A 21208-nucleotide genomic window follows, 5' to 3' on the forward strand; every position below is an offset into this window, starting at 1 on the left:
GGCTTCTGGTCAGGACAGCGTCACTAGTTGGGTCTCAAGTTGGGGCAGGACCCTCACCCCGATCCCTGACCCGACACTCAGCAGTCCTAATAAAATGGAAAAGGAATTCTAAACACATGGAGCCACACCCCCCTCAAAGATAAACATCCCCGTGTTCCAGAAAACAGACAGAAACTGGGCGGTCAGAGGCGGGAAGCTGCTGGGCCTGCTGGGCTCCTGGTCTGGTTGGGGCTTTCCTGTTCGTCAGAGGCAGAAAGGCTGCTCCCGTTGCTATGGCCACATAACAAATTTACCCAAAACTCTGTGGTATAAAACTACCGTTTATCCTGTTCCCTGTTCTGGGCTCAGGAATTTGGACAGAACTCAGCAGGACCCAGCGATTCAAGACGCTGGCCTGTGGCTCAAAGCGGGAGGACTCCGGTGAAACCAGCCCCTGGCACATCGGGGTCAGGCCGATGCCTGTCTCCAGCTAAGGCCTTCTTTCTGCTCGGCTTCCCCTGAGCCCACCCTGGGTCCTCACTCTCTTGCCCTGAGCGGCTGTTCCCCATAAGCCAGACTCCCGAGTCCTGAATCCCCCTGTGCTTCTGGGAAACGGGGCCTGAGCCACTCGGGGCCTTAATGCCAATTACATGCTGATGGCACCCCAAGGATTATCTTCTCTACGATCTTCCCTAGCTCCAAATATAAGTCTGCTCGCATCTGCCCTTGGGTATTTAGAGGCATCCGGAACTCAACGCGTCCCTGTCTGAGGGCCCGATCAGCCCCTGGGTGGTGGACTGGATGGTGGCCCCCAAAAGCTATGCCCACATCCCGATACCCAGAACCTATGAATGAGATCTTTTTGGATAAAGGGTATTTGTAGATGTAATTAAGGATCTCAAGGTGGCATCATCCTGCTGGCTCATGGGCCCTCAAGCCAATGACAGGTGCCCTTATAAGAGACAAAAGAAGATAGATGGGACGGAGGAGGGGGGCACCTGGAGGAGGAGGCAGAGGCTGGAGGGATGTGGCCCGGATCCAGGAGCACCTGGAGCCCCGGAAGCTGGGACACGCAGGAAGGCTTCTTCCTCCCCTAGGGCCCTGGGAATGAGTGCAGCCCTGCTGACCCCTTGATTTTGGACTTGTGGCCTCCAGAGCCAGGGGCAGACAAGTTTCTGTGTTTCAAGCTGCCCCAGGACACTGACACGCCTTCTAATCCTGCAGCTCTTTCAGGTCACCCGCCGGGCACCCTCACAGCCATCCTGTTCACCTCTTTCTCACCCCCGCACAGACCTGCCAGCAAGTGCCCTGCCTTCACCCGCCGGGCACCCTCACAGCCATCCTGTTCACCTCTTTCTCACCCCCGCACAGACCTGCCAGCAAGTGCGCTGTGCCCTGCCTTCAGACCATGCTGGAATCTGCCCGCATCTCCCCCTCCTCTGTGGCTGCCCTGGCTCCCACGCAGCCTGTCTGACCTGGATCCCGGCCCAGCCTCCGCCCCGTCTGCCCTGCACTCTGCCTCGGGGTCCCCACCTGTTTCACAACGTCCTTCTCCCCCATGTCCTCTTTGCTCTGCTTCATTCTGTGATGCCAGGCTGATGCTCCGCAAACCGCATCCGTATCTGCCAGGGTCCAGCCCTGGCTGATCCAGGGTATTCGAAGTGGGGACGGCGTCGGCGAGGATCAGGATACAATAACTTCAATTAGATATTAATTAAAGATGTAAAGAGTAATAGGATGAGGATAGCTCAGTAGGAAAATTCAGTGGAGAAAAGAGGCTGAGTAGCTTGGTTTATGCAGGAGACCAATAAAACTTCAAGACAAGAAGTTTGCACCACTTACGTAGGCCGCAGGCGTCCTTCCATTCTTCCGAAGGAGAGGAGACACTGAGGCCTCCCCGGTCGGATCTTAGAAGCCCAGGCATAATTAGTAAGCATGGCGGGTTCCGCGCTCCAGATGGAGACTCAGCCAGAGTGAGAGAGAGACATGGGGAGACCAGTATTTCGAGAAACTGATCCCAATTCTTTATTTTCCATGGTCTACTTTTATACACTGAGATGTTATGCAAAAGTCACGCGGGGTCAGCAGTCCTGACTTTTATCAAAGTCAGGTGCTTCATACAAATGTATACAGAGGTCTTAGGGGTGTTACATCATCTTCTGGCCAGGGGGGCCTGCTGACAATTTATGACCCTCTCCTTGTGACAGCGGTCAGTCAACCAGGACACTTATTTCTCCAGGGGTGATTATTCTTAAAAGAGATGCCACCCAAATAAAGTTACATTCCTATAGGGTGAGGGTGTAGTGGGTTTTAGCTAAGGAAAGAATGTACTTAGCCTAAGGTCTAACGTGATTAATATCAAAGGTTAATACCTATTTCTTCTATATATTCATTAACGTGTGTAAGGGCGGGGGATGTGGAGACTTAGCAACAAATATTGGCTCAACAAATGAAAAACCCTTCACCAATACAATTTCTAATCAGCCCATTATACTTATACTAATAGTTTTCTAACTTTTCTAAGGAACCTGTTTTTAGAAGGTTTAAAGCATCTCATGCCTCTCACGGTTGGGAGGCTGTGAGCAATCACATGTGGCCGGACAAGCCTGTCAGGCAGGCTAGAGAACCTTCAGAGGAGTTTGTAGGTTAAAACACTCTTGTCACGCCCAGGAGTTTTTATTAACTGGAGCTCTAGGTTAACTCCTTCTCCGAAAGAGGTGGTGGGGGACAGCCCCCCGTAAAGTCAGAGGTGTAGGTGAGAGCACAAAGTAATAAAGCAGGCAGGCTCTGGTTATGGGGGTAGATGCTCGAGGATTTCCAGGGGGACTCCTGAGGCTCGATCCCGCCTTTGCGTATGTCGAGCCTCCTTCCTCATGACCTTTGCCACGGGCGGAGTGCCTCACTCTGGCCCCCAACACTTATCCCCCGGTCCTTCCGGGGCTGGGCCCCTCCTGTCCTCCCAGTGCTGGGGGTGACGGCTAGCCGCTCGTTTTCTCTGCGCAGCTGGAGTCCCGTGAGGCGATCCTGGGTCTCAAGTGCCCACGGTGAGTCCCCTTTTTCCTGACTGGAATCCACTGGCACACTCGTCTCCCAGCTTCCAGCCTGGCACCCATGAGCTGGTCTCCACAGAGCAGTTGGAGGGTGGGGGCGAGGGGTGGTCCTGACACACACACACAAGCGGGCCAGAGTTTGCCAGAAGAGAGAGGGCTCTGGGGTTCCGGTGAAGTTTCAGAGCTTAGCAAAGTGGGACACAGGACTTCCCTGGTGGAGCAGTGGATAAGCATCTGCCTGCCATTGCAGGGGACACAGGTTCCATTCCTGGTCCGGGAGGATTCCACACGCCGAGGAGCGGCTGAGCCACAGTTGCTGAGCCCGAGCCCGGGAGCCTGCGAGCTGCAGCTGCTGAAGCCTGAGTGCCCTGGAGCCTGCGCTCTGCAACAGGAGAGACCACCGCAACAAGAAGCCCACACACAACTGGAGAGGAGCCTGCACAAAGCTACTGCACAAAACGAAGACCCAGCACAGCCAAAAAAAAGAAAAAGTGGAATACACAGGACTTTATAATTAACACTGCACTGTTACAGTATCTGCCTCCCTCCTCCAGCTAGATTGGTGTTTTGTTTTTTCTTTTTTTAAAAAATTTATTATTATTATTTTTACAGTAGGTTCTTGATGGTTATCTATTTTAAATACAGCAGTGTGTACATTCCAACCCCAAATTCCCAATCTATCCCTTAACCCCTACCCTCCCCCACTGGTATCCATAAATTCTTTCTCTATGTCTCTGTTTCTGTTTCTGTTTTATAAGTAAGTTCATCTATATCATTTTCTTTTTTAAAGATTCTGCTTGTAAGGGGTATCACATATTTGTCTTTCTCTGACTTACTTCACTTAGTATGATAATCTCTAGGTTCATCCATGTTGTTGCAAATGGCATTATGTCACTCTTTCTAATGGCTAATATTCCATGGTTTATACAGTAAGTTCCCTACAAACAAATGTGTTTGGTTCCAAGATCGAGTTCCTAAGTCCAATTTATTCATGAGTCCAACAGGTAGCCTAAGTACCGGCTAACGCAGTCGGCCATACAGCACTGCACTGTAATAGGTTTATGAAGTGGGCCGTTTTCTAAAGTCTTTCTTGAATTCGTTAGTTTTGTTTATGGTTTAGGGTTTGGTTTGTCGGCCTCCAGGCACGTGGGATCTTAGCTTCCCGATCAGGGACTGAACTCGTGCCCACCCCTTGTACTGGAACGCGAAATCTTAACCGCTGGGCCACTAGGGAAGTCCTGCATGGAATAGGTTTCTAATACTTTTCACACAAATAACACATAAGATACAAACACAAAAAATAAAGAAAACGACTTTGATCTAATAGTACAGTACCTTGAAAAGTACGACGCTACCAGCTACATCACAGCTGTTTTCAGGCTTGATTCCAGACACCCCGGGCTTGAAACAAAGGTGTGCTCTACGCAGTTCCGTGCAGTACACAGAAGCACAGCCGCCTGTAGAGGTGCACACACGAGACAGTGTACACCAGACACACGACTGGACGTGTAAACACTCATTAGCATCTTTGAAAGTTCGCAACTTGAAGATTCACATGTAGGGGACTTACTGTATGTACCAAGCATTTTGCTTTTTTGTTTGTTTTTTATTAACTGTGGGCTACCCTGGTAGCTCAGTTCAGTTCAGGCTCTCGGTTGTGTCCAACTCTTTGCAACCCCATGGACTGCAGGACACCAGGCTTCCCTGTCCATCACCAACTCCTGGAGCTTACTCAAACTCATGTCCATTGAGTCGATGATACCATCCAACCCCCTCATCCTCTGTTGACCCCTTCTCTTCCTGCCTTCAATCTTTCCCAGCATCAAGGTCTTTTCTAGTGAGTCAGTTCTTCGCATCATAGCACAACCTGGTAAAAAAAATAAAATCCGCCTGCAATGCAGGAGATACAAGTTTGACTCCTGGGTCAGGAAGATCCCCTGGAGAAGGGATAGGCTACCCACTCAAGTATTCTTAGGCTTCCCTGGTGGCTCAGATGGTAAAGAATCTGCCTGCAATGTGGAAGACCTGGGTTCGATCCCTGGATTGGAAAAATCCTCTGGAGGAGGGCAAGGCAACCCACTCCACTAGTCTTGCATGGAGAATACCCATGAACAGAGGAGCCTGGCAGCCTACAGTCCATGGGGTCACAAAGAGTTGGACACAACTGAGCAACTAAGCACAGCACAGCATTAACTGTAGGCCGCACCCGAATGGCGGACTTGAAATCAACATGGTGAGCTGCGACCAGGGACTTTAACAAACAGTGGCATGAAATAGAAGGGGCAGGATGGAGTGATCAGACGGTGACACACGCGGTCAGAGGAGGCGCTGTCTGATGAAACTTTACTCAGGGCTCTGTGTGTGCACGATTGTGATGTAAATGCATTTCTTTCAGTGAGTCTTGGTTCACGGTGTTTATAAGCTTCATGGGGGTGGGTTTGCACCTGTCTCGCCCCCGGATCCCCCTCCTGGGGCTTCTGATCATCTGTCCAGCGCATGACTGGGGCTCGCCCCTCTGCAGCCGGGCGGAGCTCTCTGATGGTTCTGCGCTGGGAGGTTTTCTGAGGTCATCTTGCTGTGGATTTTCTTCTCTGTGACGTCTCTCTGCCCTTTCTCTGGATTTCCCCTCGTGCACAGGGCAAATCTGGACATATTTTCTTTTTACATTTTCCGTTTTCTCTCTCTTGGTCTTTTGCTTTCTTTCTGTGAGCTGTTCCTCAGGCTTATTTGCCCAACCCTCATATTGATATTCAGGTTTTAAAAATTGCTACGATCACATTTTATCGCGATTTGAGAACTCCTTCCTTTCCCTCGTCTCTCTCCTCCTTCCTCTCTTGGGGTGCAGTGCCCTGCTCCCTGCGCCCCTCTTCCTGCAGTCGTTTTATTCCATATTTCCGTCATCTGCCTTTGCTGGAGGGCTCTCCTCAGACACCTGGTCCTTGTCCACTTGGATCCGGTGAGGCCTGCATGCTCAGATGCTCACGGGCTCCTTGACCTAGGGCTCTGCCGGGGAGCCAGCTGCCGGGCCCCGGAGCCAGGGGTCGGAGGTCAGTGTCCGTCTCTCCCCTTGGACTTGTCGGACTCCTGGCAGCGCCAGGGCAGGTGGGCTCGCGGCATCTGCTGCTCATCTCTCCTCCTCACACCCTTTCCTCTGCGTGGGATCCCTGCCCTGACTGTGTCCCTGGCCCCAGAGCAGAGGGGCCCGTCTTACTCACCGCAGAGACGAAACCTGCGCCGACTCTTCTCCTGGGTCTGGGGAGGGGGCTTCGCTGAGTAGCACCTCGGATCTGATCATCAGACTGTGTCTTTTTAAAATTAATTAACTTATTTATTTTGGCTGAGCTGGGGCTCGCAGTTTTGATGGGTTTTCGCTAGTTGATGAGAGTGGGGCTGCTCTTCGTCGCAGCCCAGGAGCTTCTCGCTTCTGTGGCTTCTCCTGTTGCAGAGCATCGGCTCTAGGCACGCAGGCTCAGTAGCTGTGGTCCTCGGGCTTCGCTGTGGGATCTTTCAAGATCAGGGATCGAACCTGCGTCTCCTGCACTGGCAGCCGGATTCTTATCCACTGCACCCCAAGGGAAGTCCCAGGTCCCTTTTCTTTTTTAAAAAAAAATTGTGGTAAAATACACATAACATAGAATGTACCATCTTAACCGTTTTGAAGGGTACAACTCAGTGGCATTGAGTAATATTATACAGCCATCACCACTGTCCACTTCCAGAACTTTCTCATCTCCCTGAAAGGAAATTGTGCCCCCTAAACCGTATTCCCTACCCCAGCCCCTGGTCACCTCAACTTTCTTTTTTAAAATTATTTTTTAACTTTATTCTTAAATTAAAAAAAAATTAAACAATCTTTGATCACATCCCACGGCCTGCAGGACCTTGGTTCCTTGACCGGGCTCCGTGGGTTACACCCACACCCCCTGCGCTGGAAGGCAGAGTCTTAACCGCTGGACCACCAGGGAATTCCTACCTCTATTCTACTTTCAGTCTCTAAAGCGATTGCTTCTCTGAAAGGCTTTCCTACCTCCTTGTTAGTTTATTGCCCTACACCCCCTTCCTCAGCACCTAAGGACCCCCACTTCCCGAGCTTCTGGTGATTCTGTGGAATCAGTCGATTTGCCTCAGGAGTGGCCTTCGGTTGATGTATGCCTTCAATCTGCCATCTGATCTCTGGGTTGGGAAGATCCCCTGGAGGAAGGCACGGCAACCCACTCCAGCATTCTTGCCTGGAGAATTCCACGGACAGAGGACCCTGGTGGGGTCACAAAGAGGCAGACACAACTGAGTGACTAACTTTCACTTGCCATCTTTACCCCAAAGTTCCTCTATAATATTTAGGAATTCATCTTTTTTGCAGATACTTTGTAAAAATCAAATGGTAGAATCATCTTATAATCACATTGTGTAATCATTGAATGTTAATGTTTAAGGATAAAAATGGGATGCAGAACTAGTGATTCAGTAGGCTCCGATTTATGTAAGAGCTTCCCACGTGGCACAGTAGTAAAGAATCCGCCTGCCTATGCAGGAGACATGAGTTCGATCCCTGGGTTGAGAAGATTCTCTGGAGGAGCAAATGGCAACCCACTCCAGTATCGTGGCCTGGAGAACTCCATGGATCGAAGACGCTGGGCAGCCACACAGTCCATGAGGTCACAAAGAGCCGGACACAACTGAGTGTCTGAGCACATGTGCTATGTATGTAAAAGACACCCACGTGCGTAAAGAAGAAGGAAAGTTGTAAGGCCAAATTCAAACATCTCTGACCTTTGGGATTTGGTCTAGTGCTTGTCATTTTATTCAGTTCTTGCACTTTTTAAAAGTTTTCCACAGTGCTGAGTGTGGTCCTGTGATCAGTAGGGAACAGATCCCTGCAGGGTGCTTCTCCATCCTGGGCATCCTGTGGTCCTGGTTGGCTGGGGGTGGGCCTGGGTCTTACATAGGTGGGAGGAGGGGGAGATCTGCCCGATTTGTATTCTAGAAAAGTCCTTCTGGGGATGACCAAGAGGAGGAGGTGTCTTCAATGAACCAGAATCATGGAGGACGGGGTAGGTAGCCAGAGTCTGGAAGCGTGGCCAGGCAGAGAAGGCTGAGGGGCACAGCTGCTGAATATTCACGGGTTAAATCATCAGAATTTGTGGCCTGATCCCCGTGGGGTGAGGGCCTGGGAAGACGTCCATATTTCTGGCTTGGGTGAAGGGTGACTTAATGGTTCAGGAAGTCCCGCCCAAATGTTCTTAATAATAATCGTATTCCTCTCATTTCTAATTCACACATGCAGCCCAGAAGGTCTGCATGCCTGGCAGCGTGAGAGGGTGAGGAATTCTGGATTTTCCAGGCCTGTCAGTCAGGGAGATTGGCAGCTGCCAACAGTATGTTCCCCTGGACCGCTGCGGGCCCTCGCAGGGTGGGGTGGCGGGGGAGGGCGGGGCAGGAAAACTGCAGCCCCCCGGGGGGAGGGGAGCTTCCAGGGAGATCTCCGTCCTCCACGGAGAGAGGCGGCCAGCGCCCTGTGTCTGGCCGTCCTCAAGCCGGCCGGATGGGGTCCGAGCCCTGGCTCTCCCTGGCCCAGGGTCTGTCCCATGTAGGCATCACTGCGTGTGTATCGGATGGACGACTCGATGTTACGTATTTATGTGGCTCTGACATCTGGCCCGTTGTCTATGGCACCGTTCAGCTGCTGTATTCCCCCTCCCCCAACTCTGGCCAGCTCCTTCAGGACATCTTTTTAAGGTAAAATTCACAGGACGTAAAATTAACCACTTTATTTCATTGTTTTGTTTTGGTCATGTGGCCTGTGGGATGTTAGTTTCCCGACCAGGGATCAAACCCATGCCCCCTGCATCGGAAGCACGGAGGCTTAACCACTGGACTTTCAGGGAATTCCTAAAATTAACCATTTAAAAGATAATTTATTTTTGGGTGTGCTGGGTCTTCACTGCTGCACAGGCTTTCCCTCGGGTTGCAGTGCGAGGGAGTCTCACTGCGGTGGCTTCTCTCCTTGTGGAGTATGGCTGGTAGGGAACCCAAGCTTCAGTAGCTGTGGCTCCCGGGCTCCAGAGCACAGGCTTGATAGTTGCAGCACACGGGCTTAGTTGCTCCACAGCGTGTGGGATCTTCCTGGGTCTGGGATGGAACCTGTGTGTCCTGCACGGGCAGGCAGATTCTTTACCACTGAGCCTTCCCTTTACCGGGGAAGCCCTAAAACCAGCCATCTTAAAGTGAGCCTTTCAGTGGCATTCTTAATGTTGCAAAGCTATCATCTCATTATTGTCGTTCAGTGGCTAAGTCATGGCGGACCCTGCGACCCCATGGACTGCAGCACGCCCGACTTCCCTATCCTTTACCATCTCCCCGAGTTCGCTCACATTGATGTCCACTGCGTCAGCGACGCCATCCAACCATCTCATCCCATCTCTCACCTCTATCTGGTTCCAAAATGTTTTCATCCCTCTAGAAGGAAACCCCAGATCCACCAGCAGTCACTGCCCAGTCCCTGAGTCCCAGCCTCAGGCAACCACAAACCTCCTTTCTGTCTCTTTGGATTCACTTACTTTGGACATTTAATACAAATGGAATCGTACAATATAGCCTTGAGTGTCTGGCTTTTTTCACTGAACCTTGTCAAGATTCATCCACGTGTCAGTGTGAATTCCTTCTTACACCTGAACACTGTTGTATGGTATGGCCCGACCACATCTTGTTATCCATCGGGGTGGTAGACATTTGGACTTTCCGACTTTCTGGTTACTGTGAGTAGTACTGCTGGGAACATTCGAGTGCGAGCTTTTACCTGAAGCTGTTTTTACTTCTCTTGGAGTGGAAGTGCTGGGTCAGATGGTCACCCTGTGTCCCTTGGATTTCTTGAACAGCACATGGTGGCTGAGCCTTCTGGCCTGCCCTTGAGCCAGGCTCTTTAGGACTGTGAGGCAGGGATGACCGTTCCCACCATGGCTGGACCGGCCTCCGAGCCTCTGCACCATGGAGGTGCCTCCTTCAGATGGAGGAGCCGGGTTAGTGCTGGTGAGGGCAGGGCGGGCCCCCATGACCCGGGCTGTTGAGGAGCAACCTCAGAGAGCTGGCTGACCCCAGAGACCCAGGGAAGAGCTGGGAGGGGGCGCCCCTGAGGGACGGTGGCCAAGTGGGCCACCGTGGAAGGAGGGCTCCGCTCAGGGCTCACCCTCCGGACTCCCCCTCTCACTCCCCACTGCTCCTGGAAGAGGGAGCCGGGGCTCAGCGGTGAGTGATGACCAGTGGGTTCCAACCCCCAGTGTAGCCCAGAGTTATGATCTTGATCATTGGCTATGCTGTGTCCCCCAACCTCTGAAATTTCACTTTACCACGCATTGCATTGAGCCAAGAATTACACTGAGTCTTCTTGAAAAAAAAAAAAAATTGGAAAAACGAATGATGAAACCATTCTCACTCTGCTTACCCAGCTGGGCCCTTTTAATGGTTTGCAGATCGCCCTCCGTGTGTTTGCGCATTTTTACAGCGTTACCATCCGGCTGCTCATACCCTTGTGTGTTCTGCTATTTTCCACTTAATGTGTCATAAACATTGTCCCATGTTTTAAAAATATTTGTCACAATCGTCATTCAAAACTGCTTCATCGTATTACATCACGGAGCTCCCCCAGAATTCAGTAAACCATTTTCCCGATGTTATTTGGATCAAGGGTTGCCAAACGGTTGCCCTCAGACCCAATCTGGGCCCCTGGCCCTTTCTTTGGGTACAGCCCACGAGCGAAGAATGACTTTTACATTTAGTAATGGTTGAAAAAACTCAGAAGACTATTTTGTGACATACGAGATGGGTAGAAAATGCAAGCGTCAGTGCCTATTAATGAAGCTTATTTTATTTTTGTGTATTTGTGTCTGGCTGCCCTGGGCCTTGGTTGCTGCGCAAGGGCTTTCCTGTAGTTGGGGCGAGCGGGGGCTTCTCGCCGCAGCGGCTTCTCTCGTTGTGGAGCAGCAGGCTCTGGAGCACGTGAGCTTTGTCAGTTGTGGCGCAACGGGCTTAGTTACCCCTTGGCATGTGGGATCCTCCCAGACTGGGGATCGAACCTGTGTCCTCTGCGTTGGCCGGTGGATTCTTAACCGTTGGACCACCAGGGAAGTCTGAAATATTTCGCTGTAGTGATTCCATTCCACTCTCAGTTTTAGCATATGTAAGTATGTTACCCAGTTTAAAATACTGAGGATCTGATTCTGATACAACTAAGAGAGAAACATGGAAAACAGGACCCTAAGTCCGTGCAAAAGTGTTATTGGCTGAAAAGGTTAGGAGGCGAAGCATCTGCCGTGATTCAGCTAATCAGTCTCACCTGGTTCAGTGAATGCTTTGTCTGCCAGAAGCACTCTGTAGCATCCTACTTTAGTGATCTTTCAGGCAGCAACAGGCTAAAGTATCCCTACAAGGAGTTGCTTTTTCCTAATTAAAAAAAAAATAGCTCCAAGTCCCCTGAGAGATATTAGTCCGAATTTATTCTGTTTTAAAATGCTCAGTTTGTGGTCATTTGTTACATAAGCTACAGGAAATAAGCATGCCTGGTAAAGACTCCTCCAGCCTCTGCCCAGGGAGCTGGGGAGGGGGGTGTCCCTGACTGTGTGTGTGTGTGTGTGAGTGTGTGTGCGTGAGTGTGCACACGCTTAGTGGTGTCCGACTGTTCACAACCCTGTGGACTGTAGCCCGCCAAGCTCGTCTGTCCGTGGGATTTTCCAGGCAAGAATACTGCAGTGGGTTGCCATGCCCTCCTCCAGGGGATCTTCCCGACCTGGGGATCGAACTCGCATCTCTTGCATCTCCTGCATCAGCAGGCGGGTTCTTTGCCGCTAGCACAATCTGGGAAACCCAGTGCGTGTAGCTTCACCTTTTCTCCAGGTTTCAGGACGAGCTTCGCCTCTGCTCTGTCTTATCTGGAGCCACCACGTGCAACCCCCGGGTTGGTTCGTTCTAGGATGGAGGATACTAAGCTTTCATCTGTTCGTCTGTTTACTGTTAACCTGCAACTTCGTGCCAGGCTCCGGATTTGCTGAAAAGTATGGTGGCTCAGACAGTAAAGAACCCCCTTGCCAATGCAGGAGACCCAGGTTTGATTCCCAGACTAGGAAGATCCCCTGGAGAAGGCCATGGCAACCCAGTCCAGTATTCCTGCCTGGAGAATCCCACGGACAGAGGAGCCTGGCGGGCTGCCGTCCCTGGGGTCACAGAGTCTGGCACGACTGAGCGACGGAACTGCAACAGCCGGTTGCCATATTTTGTTTCCGGGCCGAATGGCTCTGTGTTTAGTTTCCTTCTTCTGCGTCCTCCTGGCTCTCGCCCAGTCAGACCGCAGGGAGCCAGGTCTGAAAGGGCAAACGTCCCCTTGGCAAAGGGAGCCGATACGCGCCTCTGGGGGCACGGGGGTTGGGCAGCAGAGTGGACGGGAGCGGACTGGAATGGAGCTGTCTGACCAGGCTGGAGGGAGTCATCCTGATGGCCCCCGGTCGTCCCGGCCTCCCCGGCCACCCTGGATCTCCTGGTTATCCCCACCTGGGTCCCCTCATCCAGCCCCCTTGGTCAGCCTCGCTGCCCTGTTTACTACCCTGGCCTGAGTGTGCCCTGGGCTCTGTGAGTCCGAAGCGGAGTTCCTAAGTCAAGGACGGGCACAGCCTTGCCCTGGAAAATGAGGCCTAGGTGATGTAAGAGCCACATCAGTCCCGGCCTTACCTGGGATGGAAGCTCCTCCTCTGAGATCCCACGAGTCCCCGTGCGGGCTGACATCTTTTACCTGACCCTTGGTGGATCCAGGGACAGGATGGAGAGGGCCTGGGATGGCTCAGGCAGGGCTGGGCTATGCCCACCCAGCTCTAACGCAGCTCGGGTCTCCTCCGCAGAAGGCCCCAGGATGACACTTCTCAGCGCTTGCTGATAGATGGAGGCCAGACCAGCACACAGCAGCCTGGTGGGGGCGGGGAGGTGGCTGTCTCCACTTTACAGATGAGAAGACAGCTCTGCGAGGCCAGAAGGTCCCCACGGAGGTGATGGCGGAGCCAAGTCTCAAAGCCAGAGCCAGTCCTTTCCCCGCCCCCGATCGCTGTGGTCCCTCAGTGAGGGCGGGGCCTTCCCGCCTTCTCATCCCACTTTGCCGTCACCCAGGACTGACTCCTGCATGGGATGCGGGACTCAGGAACCACAAGCCCACTCACTGCAGTGGTGGGTTTAATTCTCAAAGTTACAACTCCATCCAATTCTGACTTGTTTACAAGTAATACACCTTAACAGATAAGGATACAGAAAGCTTGAAAGTCACAGAAAGAGAAGATGCACCGCACGAACAGCAAGACAAGAAAGCTGATGGAGCTGCGATAATATCAAATAGACTGTAAGGAATTGACACCTCTCGATTCACGAGGGCAGCTTCATATTTTACCACTAAAGCTCCAATTCCCCAGGATAGAACACCCCTAAGCTCGTATGCTCCAAATAACACAGCCTCAAAACAGATAAAGCAAAGAAGCAGCCCATGCGCAAGCTTGCTTGTTCATTCTGGAAGTCAGATTTTGGTGACGGATGGCAGTCTTTGCCATCAGCCTTCGGCAAGGTTGTAAAGAATCAGGCCTTCCTCTTCGGGAGTTTACCCTACAGAGGGGAGAAAAAAAATATCACATATGCATGAAACAGCCGAAGACCAGTGGTCGGCTCCGGGTGAGGATGGTGTGGGTTATGTGCTATGGACATCAACAGGCAGACACACACATCACTCACTTTCATTCACTTGTGCCTACATGAATGCCAAGGCTCCCATCTGGGCATGGGGGAGGGCCCTCATGGAGTGTGTCATTTGAGGAGGGCCCTCTCGGAGATCAGAGAAGGCAATGGCAACCCACTCCAGTACTCTTGCCTGGAAAATCCCATGGACGGAGGAGCCTGGTAGGCTGCAGTCCATGGGGTCACGAAGAGTTGGACACCACTAAAGTGACTTAGCAGCAGCAGCAGCTCTTGGAGATGAGTATGGACTGGAGCCATCTGGGTTACCACCCCACCCCACGATCGTGGCTGCTGTTCCCTGGGCCCCCAGGCCTGCCTGCCCAGCGGCACATTCCACAAACATGTCCTGGGCCCCTCTCTGTGTCGGGCATTGTCCTCGGTGTGGAGCACAGCTGTGACCCAGATGGACACAGTCCCTCTTGGTGAGCCTGTAGTACACAGCGGGGAGCCCACAGGGCAAGTGGAGTGGGGTGGGAGGTCCAGAGGGGTGTGTGTGCTGTATTATTTTATGTAAGGCAGTCAGGAAAGGCCTCTCTGAAGAGGTGACACTTGAGTGATGACCTGAAGGAAATGAGGGAGAGAGCTCTGCACGCAGCTGGGGGAGGAGCATTCTGGGCAGAGAGAACAGCAGGTGCAAAGGCCCTGAGGCAGACTGGAGCTGGTGGGTGGGGTTGCAGGAGGGGTGGTCAGAGGGCACGGAGCTGGGTGGGGGAGACCATTGCTGCCCAGGGGTCCATGCAGAGGAGGCAGAAGAGCCCCAAAGGAGTGAGTGGATGAAGCCAGGGTGCACCTGTGAGCACCCCGTGAGCATCGACACTCGACCTGCTCGAGCTGCTGTTAAATGCCCGTTTAAATGTTAAACACCACCTATTAAATGCCTGCTGTATGCGTGGTCCATGCAGGGTGCCCACTGCTGCAGAGTGTGGCTGAGCAGAAACCGCCTGCCCTTGTGACTCTTGGTGAGCACGGACCCAGCGGGGTGGCAGTCCCACCCCAGGCCTCTGTTTCTGGCCTGTAGGCCTCTGGGTGAACAGGGCGGCACAGGGACCCAGGGCCTTGATGGATCCCGTAGCTCCCAGGGCCCTGCCCCTCTCAGCCACCTCCGCACTCTGGCTGGGTCCAGGACCCTGGGGATCCCAGAGTGTCTGCCAGGTACGCTCCTCCGTCCACTTTGGGCCGCCCGCCCCGGTGCTGGCGCCACGCACGCCTTCTCTCGCCCGTGGCCCACGGCCCGGTCAGCGCCATCTGTGCTGCTCCCGTGGGGCATGCGGGCTGCCCCTGCAGCCTGTCACCCGTTCTGGCACTCAGCTGCTGCGTGTCCAGTGAAGACACAGAACCACCAGGACTTCCCTGGCGGTCTCGTGGCTAAGGCTCTGCACTCGCCATGCACGGGGCCCGGGCTTGATCCCTGGTCAGGGAACAAGATACTGCGTGCTGCAACTCAAAAACCCTGCGTGCCGCAGTGAAGATGCATGCGGAGAAAAAGATTCTGCAGCTGAGACCCGGGGCAGCCAAGGAAATCAGTGTTAAAAATAATACTGAACCACCTAGATACAATGGACACTGGCCCTCACCCTGAGCCCCCTGACCACTGCCCCAGTTGCCCTGCCTCTCCCAGGACCTCTCTGATGATCCAACAACTGAAGGGTTGGGACCTGGCGGTGGGGGGCACCCGCCAAAGCTGTGGGGTGGCTAACAGCTCTGTGCTGTTCACCTGACTGCTGTCAAGAGTTCCTGTGTCCCCGGGCCCGGGACCTCAGCTTCCTCCTCACTGCCTCGCACGCTCGCCGCCCCCCCCCCCCGCCCCCCCCCCCGGGACCTGTGGCACAGCAGCTGTTTGCCTCTGGAGTGACTGCTGGATGCTGGGCTTGGGAAAGGGAGGGAGCTGGGCAGGGAGCCGCGGGGCAGGGCTCACATGGCTGGCATACGGTGGGCGGCTCGGGGCAGGGCTCCAGAGGCTCTCAGACCCTCACCTCGTCACTGGGGTCAGTGGAGGGCATCTCCCGCTCCTCCAGCTCAGGCTCCTCCTGCAGCACCCTGCTGAGCACGGCTCCCAGGGGCTCCCTCAGGCTCAAGCGGCCCCCACTGCCCACCAGGAAATAGATCATCGGTTTGGTGCTGCTGCTCACGGACAGAGAGAAGCAGGTGAAATGGCCGAAGAGAGTCTTCGCGCTCTGGGGCAGGTCCAGCCAGTAGAGCAGGAACCCAGAGATGCCGAGGGGCAGGGCGCAGGCGAAGAACACGAAGACGCAGAGCAGGACGGCCACGTAGAGGCGCGTGAGCGGCCGCTGCCACGGGGGCGAGCTCCTCTGCACCTGGATGCAGAGGGCCATGCCGGACAGGGCCATGATGGGTGTGAAGCTGACCAGGGTGAAGAAGTGCAAGACGGTCTCCGCCTTGGACCCCAGCCACGAGTGGGGATGCTCAGCCTCGTCATGGAAGTACCAGGCCGGCACGATGAGCAGGACGGCCAGCAGCCAGAACACGGCGCACACCGCAGCTGACAGGCGCCGGTGCCAGCGGCCCCGGTACCAGGTGGGGAAGAGGCCGGGGAGGCAGGACTGGGCACTGGCGGCTGTCAGCAGGCTCAGGCTCACGGTGTAGGCCAGGTACCCGGCGCTCCTCACCGCCCGGGGGCCCAGGCGGTGCATGTGGATCCCCCAGGAGCTGGTGCTCAGGACGGTCAGCATGGCCGAGCAGAGGAGGAAGAGGAGGTCAGCCACGGCCAGGTGGAGCAGGTAGATGCCCAGTGGGCCCCTCCGCCGCTGGAAGCCCAGCAGCCAGACCACCAGGCCGTTGCCCACGATGCCGCCCACACAGGTGAACACGACCAGCGCGTCCAGCACCTCCCGTACTGTGTCGGGGGGCGCCGGGGTGGGGCCTGGACTGCTGCTCCTGGAGCCGCTGCTGTTGAGAGTGTTCTCCATCCCTGACAACAGTGGGGAGAGAGCTGAGGGCCACAGAGCTGGGGTCCCTGAAGCTCAGGTACCCCCCACCCCCAGGGAGTCCTCTGGTTATACCAGCTGCCACTCTTTGGAGCCATCGCTGGCCACACCAGGCCACCTTCCCTCATTCCTAATTCAGGTTACGTGCTCCCGGCTCTGGGGCAGGCCAGGGTCCGTTTCTGTTGCTGGATGTGACGGTGGCCAAGCTCGGGGCAAGGCTCTGAGTCCCCAGGCTTGGCCGTCCGTACCTGCTGCAGGCCTGGCCTCCACCCTGCTGGGGGCGGGTCCCTCGGAGCCTCTGAGTGGCTACTACTCCCGGGCCTGCAGTGGTCAGCGTGGGTGGGCAGAGTGCCATGCATGGCTGGTCACTGTGAGGTGCCCCCTGGAAGAGGTGGTGGGCACTGCTCCTCCCCTGGGCCTGGCACCTCGCACCCCATCATAGTGGGGGGATCAAGTGGGACACAGCATGCTCGGTGAGCTCCCTGACCCCTGACCTCCCCAGGTGCCAGAGTGCGCCCTGCGGTCAGCACGGCCCCTCTGCAGTTACTGCGGGGCTTGCCTCCTGCCAGACCCAGCTGTGAGCACCACGCTGGGCCCAGGGAGGGCACGATCCACACAACACCTGCCGTGTGGCTGACGGCCTGGGCGCCCCAGCCCTGACGTGTGTCCACACTCTGACGGGCCTGCGCGTCCCTCCACCCGGGGCTGGTTTCATTCCTTTTGTCCACTGACTGCCTGATCTGACCCCTTCGCCCTCCACCCGGGCACGCGGGGCTCAGAGGCCCAGGGTGGCAAAGCTCAGCATCCTCGGGGCTCGGCCGGGACCTGGGGCGGACTCCACAGCCTGGGACTGGAAGCACCACGTGGCCTTGCTCTCTGGGCCTGCGGCACCCGCCAGGGTCACGGTCCTCACACCCACTCACAGGGCTCAGCTGCCTCCTCGGACCCACATGTGAGGGCAGGGTCCCCTGGGAACCCGGCTCACACGTCAAGGCCCTGGGTGCGGAATCAGGGAATCGGTCTCTGGGGCAGCTGCTACTTTATTTTACAAAGGTTGTTTCTTTCTGAATTAATGGTGTAATGGATTGTATCACTTCTAACCAATATTCATACATGCTCGGTCGCTTAGTCGTGTCCAACTCTTTGCGACCCCATGGACTGTAGCCCACCAGGCTCCTCTGTCCGTGGGGATTCTCCGGGCAAAAGACTGCTGGAGTGAGTGGCCATGTCCTCCTCCAGGGGATCTTCCCGACCCAGGGATGGAACCCGCCTCTCTTATGGTCTCCCACATTGGCAGACGGGTTCTTTACCTCTAGTGCCACCTGGGAAACCCCAGTGATATTCATATTACTGATCATATTGTTTATTCTCAAACTGGTCACTGAGGCCTCCTAGTGCCCAGCCTGGGTGAGGGTGGGGGATGGGACCTGAACGAGGCCCCTTCCCAGTCCCAAGGGACCCACACCCCCTCCTACCTCCCCCCAGAGTCAGGGCCGAGAGATGCTGCTCAAGGCTGAAGGGGCTGCTGGGGGAGGGGGGTGGCAGCCACGGCCCCAGGCCGTGTGCCCTTAACCTCTCCTTACAAGAGACCCTGAGTCCACCACCCGATTGTCCTCCTGCAGATGTGTGTGGAGGACAGCGTGGGGTCTGACCACTGAAGGCTTCAGAAGGATCAGGAACCTCGGGATGCTGCATTCCACCAGGAGAGTCCTCCCACCCCTGCGCTGCCTCAGGGCCCCCTCCTCCCCTGCTGGACCCCCCACCTTTGGCTCAGACACCAGCACATGTACCCCCAACTCTCCAGTGTCCAGCCTGGAGTTGTGACCTCCTCCAGCCCCCTGGAGACCCCTCCCCATCTGCTGAGAGGGCCACGCAGGTCCTTTGGGCTATGGTCATCGGGTGGGGCACGGATATCAGGGACGGGGGGGCCGGCCAGCCTCAGCCCCCTGACAGTGATTCTCGGCCTGGACGCCCATCACTGGATGGCAGAGCTGGGCACTTGGCAGGCGGGGGTCTCCCATAGACGTCTGTCAGACGAGAGGAGGCGTCCGGGCCATGAGAGTCCCTCCCGTCCCTGGCACCCTCAGTGAGGACTGTCTGTGTTCGCCTCGAGCTGGGGGCACTTGCTGGGGGCACCCAGGGCGGGGCTGTTCCCACGTGGGGCTCATGGCACAGCCGGCCCTGGGGATGGGAGGAACTCACCAGACCTAAGGGCCACTTTCCCACCCGTCTTTCCCACGAAAGAGACTTGGGACCGTCCAGGCCTTGGGTCCGCCCGAACCCCAGCCCCAGAACGAGCGGCCTTGCTCAGGGTGCGCTTGCCGTACGGGGTAAGGTCTGACCCTGGGCTTGAAGCAGCGGCTTCTTACCTGGCTCGCCTGTGCCGTCCGCGCCTGGAGGAGGACCCAGCTCCTGAAGGCCTGGGTGGCTCCCTGGGGCCCGGCCCTTCGGCTTCTCTGGCCACAGGTCTGGCTTCAGGCTTGCAGAGTCCGACGGGCCGGTCCCCAGGATCCACCCCAGGCTCTGCCTCCTCCTCTGAGGAGAGACTCCCAATCCGTCTACGGGAAGCAGGGCCCTTGGGGGACCAGCTGCATTAGGCCTCTCCCTGCAGGAGCCCAAGGCTGCGGGCTAATGGGCTGCCCAGGAGGCCCCAAAGGAGGGCGGGGGCATGGAGAAGCACCAGTAGCCAGCCCCTCACCCAGCCCGGCCTCCACAGGGAAGGTTCGGGGCACTGGGCTTTGGGAGGGTCTCTAGCTGGGAGCTCCGGGGTCCACTGAGAGCCCGGTGCCTCTGGAAGCCAGGAGACCATGAGGCTCGCCCTGCAGGGTCGGGGCTGGCAGAACACCTGCATGGAAACTTCTGGATCTCTGAAGCTCCTCACTGCAGGAGGTGGAAAGACAGACCCTGGATAGGGAACCCCCAAGAGGGTTTAAGGCCCAGTTCAACTCCGGCTGTCACGTGACTCTGGGAGACTTCTGTCCCCTCGGCCTGTTCCTCTATGTGTAACAGGAAGTTTCCACAGAGGCTTCAAGGGAAGGTGTGGCAGCGATGCGGGGCTGGGGGAGGTGGCAGGTTTGCTGGGGGAGGGGGACAAAAGGATTTCTTTGGGGCAAACCTCTGATGGGCAGCGACCCCAGCCCTGGCCAGGGGCCCTGCCTCTCACCAGGGAAGCACAGAGGCCTGCCCTGCCCCAGAAGGGGGTCCTGTGTGTTGGGATGGGGGTGCCTGTCAGCATGGCACGTGGGAACCCCAGACGCAGGCTCCTCCAGGGTGAGGGAGGCAGTCAGGAGCCAGCCCCACCCCCAGCTCGACATGCACCCTAGGGTGTACCTTGGCGAGCTGCTAACTATCTGTGACAAAGTTCCCTCGTGGTGGCACATGTCCATCTCATAGAACGGTTGGCACCTGCCCGTTGCTGCAAATGCAGCGTCTTCCAAGCAGATGGACCACTTGCCATGGTTCCCAGTTGTTGCTCAGTTGCTCATTCTTGTCTGACTTTGTGACCCCGTGGACTGCAGCACACCAGGCTCCCCTGTCCTTCACTATCTCCCAGAATTTGCTCAAATTCACGTCCATTGAGTCAGTGATGCCATCTAATCATCTCATCCTCTGCTGCCCTCTTCTTATTTTGCCTTCAGTCTTTCCCAGCATCAGGGTCTTTTGCAATGAATCAGCTCTTCGCATCAGGTGGCCCAAGTATTGGAGTTTCAGCTTCAGCATCAGTCCTTCCAATGAATATTCAGGACTGATTTCTTTTAGGATTGACTGGTTTGACCGCCTTGCAGTCCAAGGGACTCTCAAGAGTCTTTTCCAACATTACACTTCAAAAGCATCAATTCTTCAGCACTCAGCCTTCTTTATGGTCCAACTCTCACATTAGTACATGACTACTGGAAAAAACACAGCTTTGACGATATGGACCCTTGTCAGCAAAGTGGTGTCTCTGCTTTTTAATACACTGTCTAGGTTTGTCATAGCTTTCCTTCCACGGAACAAGCAGCGGCCTTTGAAGGACAGATGAGCATTCTGCAGGGAAGGGGTCAGCTGTGAGCCCTCATCGGGCCCAGAGAGGGTGAATCCATCCATGATGGTGCCCATCCAGTCAGAACTTTCCAGAAGCCCCTTCCTCCCACTGCTCTGAAGTGAGAATTACCACTACGGAGGAGGCAGGAGGAGGAGAGGCCTGAGGGGAGACGCCCACAGTCCAAGAGGAGATCACCACCCACCCGGTCTGTGACAGCAGACTCCATCTTGTTTCTGAAACCAGACTTTGTTGTCTGTCCAGGGAAGTCGGGGCCTGGCCAAGTTTTCCTCCAAAGCTGGGGAAGAACTGACACCTCTAAGTAAACATTGAGGAGTCAGAGGAGAAACAAGAAGCAGGTCTTTCTGATCATGCCCCTTGGATTCCGCTTGTCACCAATCAGATGGGGCCAAGATCCCCCTGGGGACACCCTTAACCTTGACAACTGCATGGACAGG

The 21208-nt window shown here is 55.3% G+C and overlaps 1 protein-coding gene across 2 annotated transcripts; it reads right to left on the reverse strand.

Annotated features, from left to right (window-relative positions):
* Positions 1-8434: 8434 nt before the first annotated feature.
* On the reverse strand, positions 8435-19722 carry LOC507247 (mas-related G-protein coupled receptor member D). 2 transcript variants are annotated; one of them, XR_003033256.2, is made up of 4 exons: positions 19099-19722; positions 15758-16713; positions 11359-13655; positions 8435-11251 (listed from the first exon to the last, which is right to left on the reverse strand). XR_003033256.2 is itself a non-coding variant. In XM_002699436.6 (3 exons), the coding sequence occupies exons 2-3, from the start codon at positions 16709-16711 to the stop codon at positions 13629-13631; spliced, it is 981 nt and encodes a 326-aa protein (XP_002699482.2). In that variant the 5' UTR covers positions 16712-16713; positions 19099-19722; the 3' UTR covers positions 8436-13628. The 2 variants fall into 2 exon arrangements, 1 of the variants encoding a protein (XP_002699482.2); XM_002699436.6 differs by having other exon boundaries at positions 8436-13655.
* Positions 19723-21208: the final 1486 nt, after the last annotated feature.

This window comes from Bos taurus, chromosome 29 (assembly GCF_002263795.3).
Source record: "Bos taurus isolate L1 Dominette 01449 registration number 42190680 breed Hereford chromosome 29, ARS-UCD2.0, whole genome shotgun sequence".
Lineage (NCBI taxonomy): Eukaryota > Metazoa > Chordata > Mammalia > Artiodactyla > Bovidae > Bos > Bos taurus.